A 13,029-nucleotide genomic window follows, 5' to 3' on the forward strand; every position below is an offset into this window, starting at 1 on the left:
TCAATTTATTTATTTATTAAAGATTTTAATTTTAAAAATTATTTTATTAAAGCTAATTAAATCAAATTTTAATAATTAAATTAAAAATTTTATCTATACAATTATTGGGTAATTTTCATATTTAAATTATAAAATTTAAAATTCGTAAAATAATAAGAATTTACATGATTTGATTTAAATAATTGTGATTTTAGAAATTAATACTTTAATTTTTATGAGTAATGAAAATTAATTATATTATCTATAGTGATCGAATTAGAATTATTTATTTAAAAATAATTTGTAAATTGATAGTTAATTAGTATTTTTAATAAATATTAGTGTTGAATTAAAATAGGTTTTTAATTATCCTATTACTCTTAATTTTATAAAATTGTTATATTACTCATATAAATTTTATCCTAATTCTAAATTCCCAAATAAAACCCTAATTGAGGCAACAATCCCTAATTCTTTCTAACCTACCCTAACCACCCTTGTTTCCCCTTTCTAACAACATATACGGCAGCAGCAGTAGGAGGCAAAAAAGAAAGAAAGAAAGAAAGAAAATGAATGAATGAATGAATGAAAGAAAGAAGGAAACAGGAAAGGGAAGAACGGAGAGGGTGAGAAAAGGGGAAGAGGGAGAGGGAGACTGTGACTGGCGCCGCCGCCGCCTCGCCCAGCTGCCATGCTTCTCGTCGTCGCCGCCGAAGGGGAGAGGGAGAGAGAGCGCCGTCGAACAGAACACGAGAAGGGAGAGGATCTGTGTTCTGTTGTTGACGTCGCACCACTGCCACGCCGCCGTGCTGTGCGAAGTCACCGCCGTCGCCTCGAGCCTCGCCGTCGCCTCGAGCCTCGCCGTCGCCTCGAGCCTCGCCGTCGTCGTCCTCGGCCCGAACCCTTGCCGCCGCGACTGTGGTTGCCAGAAACGGTGTTGTGGCCATCAGAACTGCTTGGAGATTGCTGCTGCTTCTTCTATCTCTGTTCAGATCCACTGCCGTCGCCGGGAAGACTCTGCCGTTGCCCTCGCCGGAGCTCCACACCGCCGCCACTGCCACCAGAAACCGCCACTGAGGCCTAAGTCTGTTTGGTAAACTCTAATCTTGCCTCAGATCTTCTTTTCTGTTAAGTTGGTTCTACTGTGAGTTGTTACTGGTTATACAGTCACCGCTGCTGCTTGTATGGCTACGCCGTGGTGGTTATAGCTGCCGTCACAGTCACCGCCCGAATGCCCTGGAATTTCTATTTTCTTGCCCCAATTCAAGTCCAGTGTCTCTATCCTGGTTTAACCTTTTTCCCTGGTTCTGTTTCACTTTTACACGCTAACCTGCCTTGGTTTCATTTATCTGTTTGTTCTGGTTTTAATTCCATTTCAGTTTCGGTGTTGTCTTGAACTTTCAGTGTTGTTCCTGCATTTGATTTCATCAAATTCGAATCCTGCTGCAACCATTGTCATTACCGTAGGAAAATTGACGCTGCTGCAAATTAGGAAGAAAAGGGGATTGTCGCGTTTAAATTCCACGAGTTTGGCTAATCGAGGTAGGGGCGTTTTCATTAAACTCATTTTTATTCTTAAGAGTTGTTATAAATTGATATTTAAGCAAATAAATATTTTTAGCCATTATGGAGTCTTATGAATTGAACTGAATTGCCTTGAATGAATGTGATTGCTTGTTTATCAAGTATAATTTGAGAATGAGAAAATGATTTGATGTTAGAGTTAATTTGGGTTTGAAAAATGGCTTGAGATTTGTGAATGACTCGGATTTGAAACTGTTGAAAAGGATTTGAGTAAATGTTGGTTGGCTTTGTTGGAAATGAATTGAGATCTGGAAAGGATTATAATATTAGAAATAAGCTTGATTTGTTGAAAAATGAGTTTAAATTGAAAATGGGCTGAGATATTGAAATTGGTCTGATTTTAAAATTGAATTGAAAGGAGTTTGAGAAATGGTTTTGTTGGGACCCGAAAAGGGTGGCAGAATCCGAATTTTAGAGGAGATGCTGCCGAAATTTTATAAAATTAGAAGTTTCATTTGAAGTAATTATTTTAAAAAGGTTTAGTTTTAAGCATTATGTGGTTTAAGATTACTTTATTTATCAAAGAAAGAATTATGTTTTGGATTGAGATTGTTGATTAACGGAAAGAAGGATGATGAGGATTGATTTGAAATATGATTTTTGAATGAATTTGGAAATGGGATATGGATTGACGAATGATGATGATATTGAGAATGGCTTAGATATTGATGAATGATGAATGAATTATTTATATGGCTTATGAATTTGAAATATCTGAGATACGAGGTTCCCTGGATTAAGTGCCGTGGCTTGCCACCACGTGTACCAGGTTGAAAACTCGATACTCTGTTGATCCTACGACGTAAGTGTGACCGGGCACTATATAAATTCCCGGGAATGTTACCCCCATTGAGCAATATTGATTATTTGAGAAAAAGCTATGCATAGACTCTTGGAGATGCACGTCGGGGGACAGTCTAAGGACAATTCAGACTTGTCGGGTTGGTTGGATAACCGACAGATGAGCCTCATCAGCCATAGGACAGGCATGCATCATATGCATTTGTATGCTTTACTTGGGTTTGAACTTGTTTTGGTTTGCCTAATTGCTAAACTGTTCTTAACTGCTACTTTAACTATTTGCTGTAACTGCTACCTACTTGTGCTTTCCTTGTCTGTCTTGCCTGTGTTTGTTCTGGCGTGCTACATTTGAGAATGAATTTTGGTGCTGAATTAATGATTGTGTTGTTTGATTGCCTGGTTGGCTTTTGATTGAGATTTTCTTATAAGAAAGAAAAGGTTCCGAATTTCTGAAAGATTAAACATTGTTTCTTTGAAAAGGTTTTGGACGATTACCTATTGGTTTTTAAAAGATTCATAAGGCAATGATAATCACTGAGCTTGAAAACAGTTTTTTTATTGAATATCTTCTTATGACAACTTTGAAACTCCGTGGTGAGACCATGTGGTTAGGTTCTCACCCCCCTACAGCTTTACCTTTTCAGGAACCGGTTGAAGCATTATGAAGAGTTATACTGCGCTTTGTTTATATGTTGTATTAATTAGATTATTTTCTTCCTCGTCTCTATTATTACAAGTTTGTAAGAGGGATAGGAGTTGTATGTTTTATATGTATACTATATTATGAGATATTATGTAAGGAGTATTGTATATAAATCTATGCCTACTTGTAGTTTTTTTTAGATAAAGTATTTATTTTCGGTTTTCAAAGAAATCAGTGATACGATGTCGAGTCAGAGGCTCCTATTGTAATATTTAGTATATAAAGTAGTCGTAATACTTTTTGCTATCAGAGTGGCGCAGCCGGAAGCGTGATATTCTGGTAGTGAGGGTGTTACATTTTGGTATCAGAGCAGTTCATCCTAATTAGAGCCTTGGGAATGGACTGACTATGCTTCATTGCATATGCTGAGAGTTTGTCATATTGTAGGTCTTGTTCAGTTAACAAGAATTAAAGTTTTATGAACATGACTGTCTATTGATTAATGCTGTTAGCTTATCGTTGCATAACTGCTGATGTTAAGTCTGGCCAACTTAATGTTAATGGTTATGTCTACGAAGAAGTTAATGGGTTATCATAGATAAAGTAGGATTGATAAGTGATGCAATTCATGGGCTTTGGGAGCGTTAGAAATTAATTTTGAAGTTAATTCCGTTTTGGTGTATAATCCTTTAATCGTGCTTGGTGTTATCTCCTTCTCTATCAATTGCATTGGAATTCCTTATTCATTATTTCCTTCGTGAAATGTGATTGATTTAACTGCCAACCTTATCTTACCATTCATACATTGCCTTTGCTTGGTTTGTATTCGGTTGTTGCTTGAAACTTGAGGTATTTATTCTTATTACTGTTAATAGCCATCTTTATAAATTCTGTACTCCTTGAATTGATCTTGGATTTATTCTGGTGCCACAAATGATTCGCAGATCTCTGGAAACATTAGTGATTGATTTTAGCTACCCTCACTTGTGAGCCTTGTATTTCTTTCTAACTGGATGGTGTCAATTTATGTGCTGTGAATCGTACTATTGTATCTGACGTATCATTTATTTCTCTTTTCTTCATTTTGGAATCACTTGCTTGACTACATCTTGAAAAGCAATTTGAATTTTCTTACGCATAATCTAGTTGATCGGTTTTTAGTTTTCTCTTTTGGTTCTTATAATGTGGTCATCGATTTTGAATTCTTTTACATGAGCTAGAAAAACCCTTGAATTGACTCGAACCTGCATCGTTTATTTAATCCTCTCGAAAATTTTGTTTCAGACCTTTCTAAAGAAGTTTTAATTTGATTTGTTTTCTGTTTTAATATATTCCTGTAAGTTTGCTTGAATCTTTTGAAATATCTCTCTTAAGAAGTACATGCACAGCCCTTTAATTTTAAGCGGTTTTGAACTCTGAGAGTTACTGTCATAGTAAACTAATTATGCGGTTTAATCCTTCCGCTCTATGTTTTGCATTTCATTTGTATCTTGTCCTGTTGTGATACTTTGTGTCTTATAGCATTCTTTTTTAATTTTTACTTAGGATCTTTTAAAAGAATTTCACTTTTGTTTTTCTCTATTCGATTATGCCCACAACTATTCTTTGAAAATCTCAACAAGATTGTCCTTACTTTTGCATGTACTTTCTTATGTGGATGTTGAAAGCTTTTATGTGATTTGAATATAACTTAAATTCTTCCAACCATACTACAGTCTTTAATGCAAATTCTACTTGATTGTATACTTGAGTATCTTCTAAGATTTTGCATTTTCCCTAGTTAAAATTAAGAAGTTTTTTATACCTTATTTTGACTTAAACTTGTCTTGACATAATGCAACACTTATGTTTCTAAAATTTCTTTTGAAAAACGTTTGTTTCATATCTTCTTTTAAAAAGGTGAAATGATTTTCTTAGTTCTATCCATTGTGAATGGATGTCCTAATTAAGTGTGTTTCATGTCATCCTCTTAACATCTTGTAAACATTGTCTTGAATCATGTTATCTTCTCTTTTGCGAACTTTGTATGTCCTTTATTTGGCCTAAACTTGTTTCGGCTGGATATGTTAGCTTTTCTTATGGTTCCTATTGAAGTTCTTTGGTTTAGACCTCCTAAGAAAGATGTAAATTGACTCTCCTTCTGGAACATTTCATTGTTATTGTGCATTCCTGTTAATTTACGATTCTATTTATCCTTTCGACTTCATGCGAACGCTGTCCTTGTCATTTGATTTGCTCTTCCTAGGTGTTATATCCCTCTAAGTAAACTCGAGTTCTTCGGTGACTCCTAGACATGGGTAACAATAGGTTAGTTTGCTAGTACACAGCTTGTTAACGTAGGAGGTGAATTAGAAAATGTTGCAGGTTATGGCGTTTGATTTTGCACTGATGTGTTTGAGCACGTGTCAGGTTGCTAAGTTTTCGAACTAAGATCGATTGTTTAGGTCGCCGCTTAATAATGAATGAGTTTAAAACCTTGATTGAGTTTGTTGGAAGTCAAAGATAACGGTTGAACGTGGATACAGATGAGAATTTAAAAGGAATGGAAGTTAAGAAATTTTCATGTAAGATAAAGTGTGTGTACGAAAATTTTTACCTCGGATTTCTCTTTTCTAAATAGAGTTTGACTTCTATCTGTGGTATAACTTTTTATACACGTTTGTTTGAATATGAACCTCGAGAATTTTTGAACAAGCATTTGACTTTCTCCCAATTTTTTTTATTACCTTTGGTTGAGTTGTGTACCTAACTATCTTTCTAAAATATTTAAGAAAATATTTTTGCTTTTAATCCAACCGGTGTCTACTTCGTTTTATAAATTCTACATAATCTGTTTTAACATGAAATTGTATAAAAATAATGCCATATTTATACTTTTATTATTTCTTTTACAAAGTGTTTGATGCATACTTTTCCTTTGAAAATGTGAAATAATTTTTGAAATGTTTTTCATTCTCTATGAGCAATTCATTCGAAAGTATTCTTAATTCTACTCGAGACTTATGAGCCTTGTCTTTGGTCTTAGATATTCTTTTTTCTGTAAACCTCATATTCCTTGACTCGACTTAATTTTGCTTTAAACTACTACACTACTTTTCCTTTTGATATTCTATCGGATTTTGTTGATTCGGGAATCATTCTTATGTATTCCTGATTACTTGTGATTTTAACAATCCTTTCAAACCCTGGCGGATTTTGTCGCTTATTTTTTTTCCAAGGTCTTGTATTCTTTTGAATAAACTCAATGATTGCCTTAGAATCACGTATGACTTTTAAGGGTAGCAAATGAAACTTTAAAAATGCTATTCATAGACATGAAAGATGAATTGGTAAGCGTGCAACGTTATGAGGAGTATAGCAGTTTGTTCGTCGTAAAAGTTTACGGATGTTAGGATTGTGGCGGGTTTTGGAGTTGTGAAATGATTGATGGAATTGGGGGGCTGAAGTTCTAAAATGGGTAAGAGATCTATGAGCGAGCGTTATATCTGTTGTTTTGTACCAGCCTATTCTATAGTCCTTTTTGCCACACAAGCTACCGTTTTGTTTTGTAAACACCTATCTTGATTTGCACCCTATTTTGTTTCCGCAAGTTTTTGTAAAGTTTTGAACATTTATATATGCATACTAAGATTTTATACTTCTCTATTAAGTGTTTAAAAAGTAGAGTGCAAAGACTATGTATTACTTTAAATTTTCGAGGACGAAAATTTTTATAAGGTGGATAGGATGTAAGGCTCAGAATTTTCTAAAAATCTTATTATGAGCCAATTTCAATTTATTTATTCATTAAAGGTTTTAATTTCGAAAATTATTTTATTAAAGCTAACTAAATCAAGTTTTGATAATTAAATTAGAAATTTTATCTATATAATTATTAGGTAATTTTCATATTTAAATTATAAAGTTTAGGATTCGTAAAATAATAAGAATTTACATGGTTTGATTTAAATAATTGTGATTTTAGAAATTAATACTTTAATTTTTATGAGTAATGAAAATTAATTATATTATCTATAGTGATCGAATTAGAATTATTTATTTGAAAATAATTTGTAAATTGATAGTTAATTAGTATTTTTAATAAATATTAATGTTGGATTAAAATAGGTTTTTAATTATTCTATTACTCTTAATTTTATAAAATTGTTATATTACTCATATAAATTTTACTCTAATTCTAAATTCCCAAATAAAATCCTAATTGAGGCAACAATCCCTAATTCTTTCTAACCTACCCTAACCACCCTTGTTTCCCCTTTCTAACAACATATACGGCAGCAGTAGTAGGAGGCAAAAAAGAAAGAAAGAAAGAAAGAAAAATAATGAATGAAAGAAAGAAGGAAACAGGAAAGGGAAGAACGGAGAGGGTGAGAAAAGGGGAAGAGGGAATCAGATTTATCAAAATATATATAATTATAAATTTTTTTCACAATTTTATTTTTAATATAATAGTTACATAAAAGAAATATAACAATATCAATAATATATTATAAAATTAAAAAATACCAATAATTTATAGTGTGTTTAGTTAAAAATTATCACATATCTTATTAATTAAAATTAATTCTTTAAAAATTTTAAAAAATTTAAAAATTAATTATAAATTATTATTTGAGAGACGCAATAATTATTATTTAGAATATAAGATATAAGATATCTTTATAAATTTTTTAACACGTAAATTTAGAAGAAAAATGAATATTTTTTATAAAAAAAGAATATCTAAAGTACATAATGTGATTACCAAAATATAACTATGTAAGTCATTATTAATATAATAATATAAATGTTAAATATGTTAATATAAAAAAATAATTTTTTTTAAATAAATATAAAAATTATTATATAAAAACTAATTTAAAATGTACAAAAATCTGAGAGTATAATATTAAATTAATTAAGTAAAAGATATTAATGAATTAAATAATTAAATATAAATTTATTACATAATAAAAAATAATATATATAAAATTACTAAATTATATAATATATATTTTTTATTTTTTAAACACATATCTTATATATAAATATAATTTCTTAAATTTTGGGGTTATCAAAACCACTACTCACCATTCTCTAGGTCTGTTCCTGTTGTTCCTGCGTAAGAGGAAAAGTAGCTGCTGAACCGAAAGCATAAATACTATTGCTAACAAGGAAAATAATATTTGTATATCTTATTATTTAATGGTATAGATATTAAGTGAAGTCTAAAGTGACTTATTATAGCAGCTGCGGTAGTTATAAACTTTACCAGTAACTAAAACCTATTGCTAAAGTTAAAAACTTAATATCACACTTCTTTATATTTTTTGTGGTACCTTTTACGAGTTTAAACCCATTTTGGTTCTTGAGATTGGAAGGTTGTACTAATTTAGTTCCTGATTTTTTAATTGTTACAATTTAATTCTCGAGATTTAAAAAAGTACACTAATATAATCTCTCGTGCAGAAACGGTTCCAAGTGCATTGGTGTGGGGGCAAGTGCTCCCACTACAATTTGAAATTTTTTTTAGTAGTATATCATAATAATATTTATTTGTCCCTATTAAATTATTAAATTTGATCCTATAATAATTTTTTACTCAACTTTTGGTACTTAATCGTCAATTTAAAAATTTTATATTAGATATTTGTTAGAATGATCAATTCTCATATTTAAACGAAATTAGTGTTTTTTTTAAAAATCAACTCAAAAGAATATTATTTATCTTCTTTTCAAATTAGTTTTAATTTTTGCGTAGCAACTATATTAATTGAAAGAACTTTTTTAACTATGAATATCAATAAGAGTCGGCTTCTAATTGTGTTGGGAAGTGAATTTTTAAATAATTGTTTAGTAATATATTTGGAAAGAGAAAAATTTTGATGGTAGTATTAAGAAAAAAATTACTTAATTTTTTAAAAATATAAAACCTAAAAGAATAGAATTTTAAATTATATATTATTATTTAAATGACTATTTTAGTGTTTTAATTTGTATATTAGATATTTTGAAGGCTAATCATATTTTACAATAACAAAATATAATCATAACAATAATTATGTTATATGTACATAAAAAATAATTATCTGTATAAAATATATATTAAAATATAAAATATACATTAAAAATAAGTTAAACAATACATATATTTATATACAGATATATAGTAGTTAATAGATAATTTAATATTTAATTTTTTATATACACATATTATTTTTATTATAAAAATTATTATCATGTTATATAAATTTTGCCCCCACTACCAAAATTTTCTAGATCCGTCACTGCCCTCGTGTATCTTCCGTCGCTGGAATTCAACACTGTTAGTGGCGTAGCTCAAGTCTTGTCACGCTAGACATATTAAAATGACGTGGTATGCGTTTTGGCGCTAAAGAAGGCACTAAATGACGTCGTTTGAGGGTTTGAACAATACTAAAATGTTATATCCCTCCCTTTTGATATTGTTCAAACCCTTAAATGACATCATTTAGTGCTCTTTTAGCGTAAAAACGGGTACAATGTCGTTTTAATATGTCTAATATGGTAAGACTTGAGCTATCTCTCTAACGACGTTGAAGAGGGACTACATTGGTGCAATTTTTTGAATTTGGAGGACCAAAGTGTAGCAATTGAAAAGTCAGGGACCAAATCAGTGCAACTCGCCAATTTCGGGACCAAAATAGGGTTTAACTCCACCTTTTACCTTTAATTTTTAAATTAATTTTTTTAATATTAAAAATGTATTACTTTAATTTTAGCAATAAAAATAACATTAATACTTGTTCAAAATTACAAGAATTAGGCCGTTTTTGAGTCATATATCAACGTTCCAATAAAAAACATACAACTCGAGATGCTTTTACTATGAATACCATTTTTTCTAGCTTGCAATGACCTATAAAGCGAAAAAAATCATTGATAATAATTAGTGAAAACTAAACTCTCTTTGCAATCATTTTTACCATTTCGTTGAACGATCATTTAATTATGAATCAATCAATATGATGCACTAAGGTTTTTCTTAATGTAGACTAAAGTCTAACTCTTAACTTCAACTCTATTTTATTCAAAAGGGAAAAAATATATACATATAGCTATCTTGTATTTGTGTTTGAGTATCCAAACGCGACCTATATGAATTAAATTCTCAATATAAAACATAATTGAGAGGAATGCAGAAAAACGAAGAACACATTATACGAGATAAGTCTCAATGTAGTCTCTGAAGTTGCACTCGAGCCTCATAGTAGTCCCTGAACTTAAAAGTTCCTCAAAGTCATCCCCGAACTTGCACTCCGGGACTCAAAGTTGTCCTTCCGGCAATTTCTGGACACCTGGCGCAACCGGAAAGCTGAGCTGGCAGCCTTCGTGACACGTGGGCTTTACAACGGCTAGCTGATGTGGCAGAGTAAAGTCTCCCGTATCAATTTGGTCCCTCAGTTGAAGTTAAAACCCTAATCCCCAAATTTGAAGGCCACAATGCTCACTCTATTCTCTTCTCCTCGGTTCTGTGTTCTTATCTTCTCCATCTTTGAAGCCCGACGTGTAATACCCGGTCTAACCAAAATTTAGTAAATAATAAGTTAAATAGGAGCGAATATGGTTGGAAGATTTGGCAATTGGAATTTGATAATTTAAATATGATATTTGGATTCAGTGAATTTTTCCGAGTCGGAAAATATAGTTTTCTGCGTAAAAGTGCGCAGTGGAATTTTGACCGGCAGTACCGGCTGAGATCTGTCTGGTACTACAACTGAGGAAATTGATTACGGGTAAATAAGATTAAGAAATGAGGAATTATAATTAGGGAAGGTAGAAATATTTAAAGTGCGATTTAGAGCGCTAATCTTAAAGGTTTTGGCCCAAAATTGGGCCAATGGGCAAAAATAAGTGAACCGGGCCTAAGTGGGCCCAAGACCCAACATATATAAACATTAGTTGTGAGCATTTCAGCTCATTTTACCCTAAAAAGAAGGGTTGGGGCGCTGATTTGAGAAGAGAGAAGAGAAGAGAGAAAACCTAACTCTCTTTGATCTTCAAACCACCATAACTTGAGCTACGGAGCTCCGATTGACGAGCCGTTTGCGGCCACGCGTTGCTCTTCTCATCCTCTACAATTCTATCTAAGTTTGGTGGTGAGTATTTCATTCATCTCTGCCCAGTTTTCGAAATTCCCCACTGTTACACGTTTTTGGGTAGTTAGTGTTGAAATCTTGTGATTTTGGGTGTTTAGGGATACTCCAACATGGATTCTAAGTAAGTTCTATCCCTACTTCATATGGGCTGAGGTAAGAAGTGCTCAAACCCTTGTGATTTATCATTTTTATGAGCCCCAGGTTGATGTATGTATGTGACATTGGTTATATTAGTGTATTTGGTGATGTTGGTGCACAATTGGGAGATTGGTATTGCTTGAGGAGCTTTGGTAAGGCTTGGAGCTAAGGTTGGTGAAGAATTCCAAAGAAGAGGCTCAATTGGTTTGGCTACAAGAGGTACGGTTTAAGTTTCATTTAAATACCGTGTGTTGTGATGAGAATTCCTAGGCTAGATGCCCCTAGGATTAAGTTTGGATTGTGTAAATGGTTGGTGCTAATATGCATAGTTGATATGTAATGTGAATTAATGATTGGGTTGAGAATTGTGTGACCTTGTATGCTTGGTGTATTGAGAATTTGATGTACTGGGTAATGAGTATTGATTTGTGGTTTATGCATTTAAATTGTGAAAATTGGGCCGGAGGCCGTGAATTTTGGGCCGGAGGCCGGAAAGAGGTAAGAAAGGTAAGTCGATGTGTGCATTGTATGATGACACAAGTGATTGGATGAATTTCAGATAATGAATATATGAATGATTAGGTTGGTTATTGAATAATAAGGTTTGAGAAGTTGAAGTGTGGAATTTGGTAATTTTGGGTGAAATTATGTAGACGAGGTATGTTTGGTTCGGTTGAGATATATTATGTGATCATATATGTGATTATGATTATTGATGCCTTGATGGTATGATGATGCATTAGAGATATGTATGTTGTGATATATGCTTGGGGAATGATTAAGGTTGATTTGTGGGTGAAATCACGTGATAGTGAGTATGATATTGATTACGTATAATGATGGTTGATTGGAAATGGTATTATTGGAAATTGGGATGAGGAAGGATGTATGACATGATATTGTGTTTGTCCTTTAGCCATTTGATTGAGAAGTGTTAAAATGGTTAGATGTGGTTTTGGGGATTTTTGGTAAAGTGTCAATGTGTGAGTTGAGGATGGCTTGATGTGGATTTTGGTACATTTTGATTGATTTCAAAAAGAGTTGAAATTGGCATGTTTTGGTTGATTTTGAAAAGAGTTGAAAATGGCTTGTTTTGAAAATGGCACCTAGTGGTTTTGTATGAAAACATGGTTTTTGGGCATACTTTGACGGGACATAACTTGGACTACGGATCTCTGTTTTGTACCAAATCTGTTTAGAAATGAAATTGGATCCGGGATGTCCATGCCGTTTGAAGAACGGGTGAAAAATGATTTAAAATGAGAAAGTTATGTCCGTCGGAAGATTGGGGGTTGAATCTGTAAATTCTGCAGCTTTTAACTTAGAAAATTTTTAGCAGAATGACCCTCCACGCATAGGCGTACTTTGCGCGTACGCGTCGTTCTTCAAGAAGGCACTATCCACGCGTGCGCGTGGTGTGCGCGGGCGCGTCGATGCGCTGCACCAAATGCCCAGCTATTTTTCTGAAAGTTGTAACAGAGTTGTGCCAGTTTTGTGCCTGGGACGCAAGACCACCCACGCGTACGCGTGGCTGACGCTTGCGCGTCGTTTGGCTATTTTTCAACCCGCGCGTCCGCGCGTATGACGCTTGCGCGTTGATGAGTTTTGTGGCCATCCACGCGTGCGCGTGGAGTGCGCGTACGCGTGGCCCTGTTTTCATGCCAAAGTTGATTTTTAAGTTTTAAAAGCCAAATCTCATACTTCTAAGCCTCCGATCTCACCTCTTATGTATTAAATCATTCTGATATGCCTAGCAATGAGCTAGGG

General features: G+C 33.0%; 1 protein-coding gene across 2 annotated transcripts; it reads left to right on the forward strand.

The window, feature by feature from the left end:
• The first annotated feature begins 437 nt into the window (after positions 1-437).
• On the forward strand, positions 438-3,371 carry LOC107635303 (uncharacterized). Of its 2 annotated transcripts, none has more exons than XR_015880572.1 (4): positions 438-1,072; positions 1,147-1,265; positions 1,359-1,521; positions 2,995-3,371. XR_015880572.1 is itself a non-coding variant. In XM_016338745.3 (4 exons), the coding sequence occupies exons 1-4, from the start codon at positions 561-563 to the stop codon at positions 3,027-3,029; spliced, it is 804 nt and encodes a 267-aa protein (XP_016194231.2). In that variant the 5' UTR covers positions 440-560; the 3' UTR covers positions 3,030-3,200. The 2 variants fall into 2 exon arrangements, 1 of the variants encoding a protein (XP_016194231.2); XM_016338745.3 differs by having other exon boundaries at positions 440-1,072; positions 1,384-1,521; positions 2,995-3,200.
• Positions 3,372-13,029: the final 9,658 nt, after the last annotated feature.

Source organism: Arachis ipaensis, chromosome B4 (genome assembly GCF_059453495.1).
Source record: "Arachis ipaensis isolate K30076 ecotype BB chromosome B4, ASM5945349v1, whole genome shotgun sequence".
Lineage (NCBI taxonomy): Eukaryota > Viridiplantae > Streptophyta > Magnoliopsida > Fabales > Fabaceae > Arachis > Arachis ipaensis.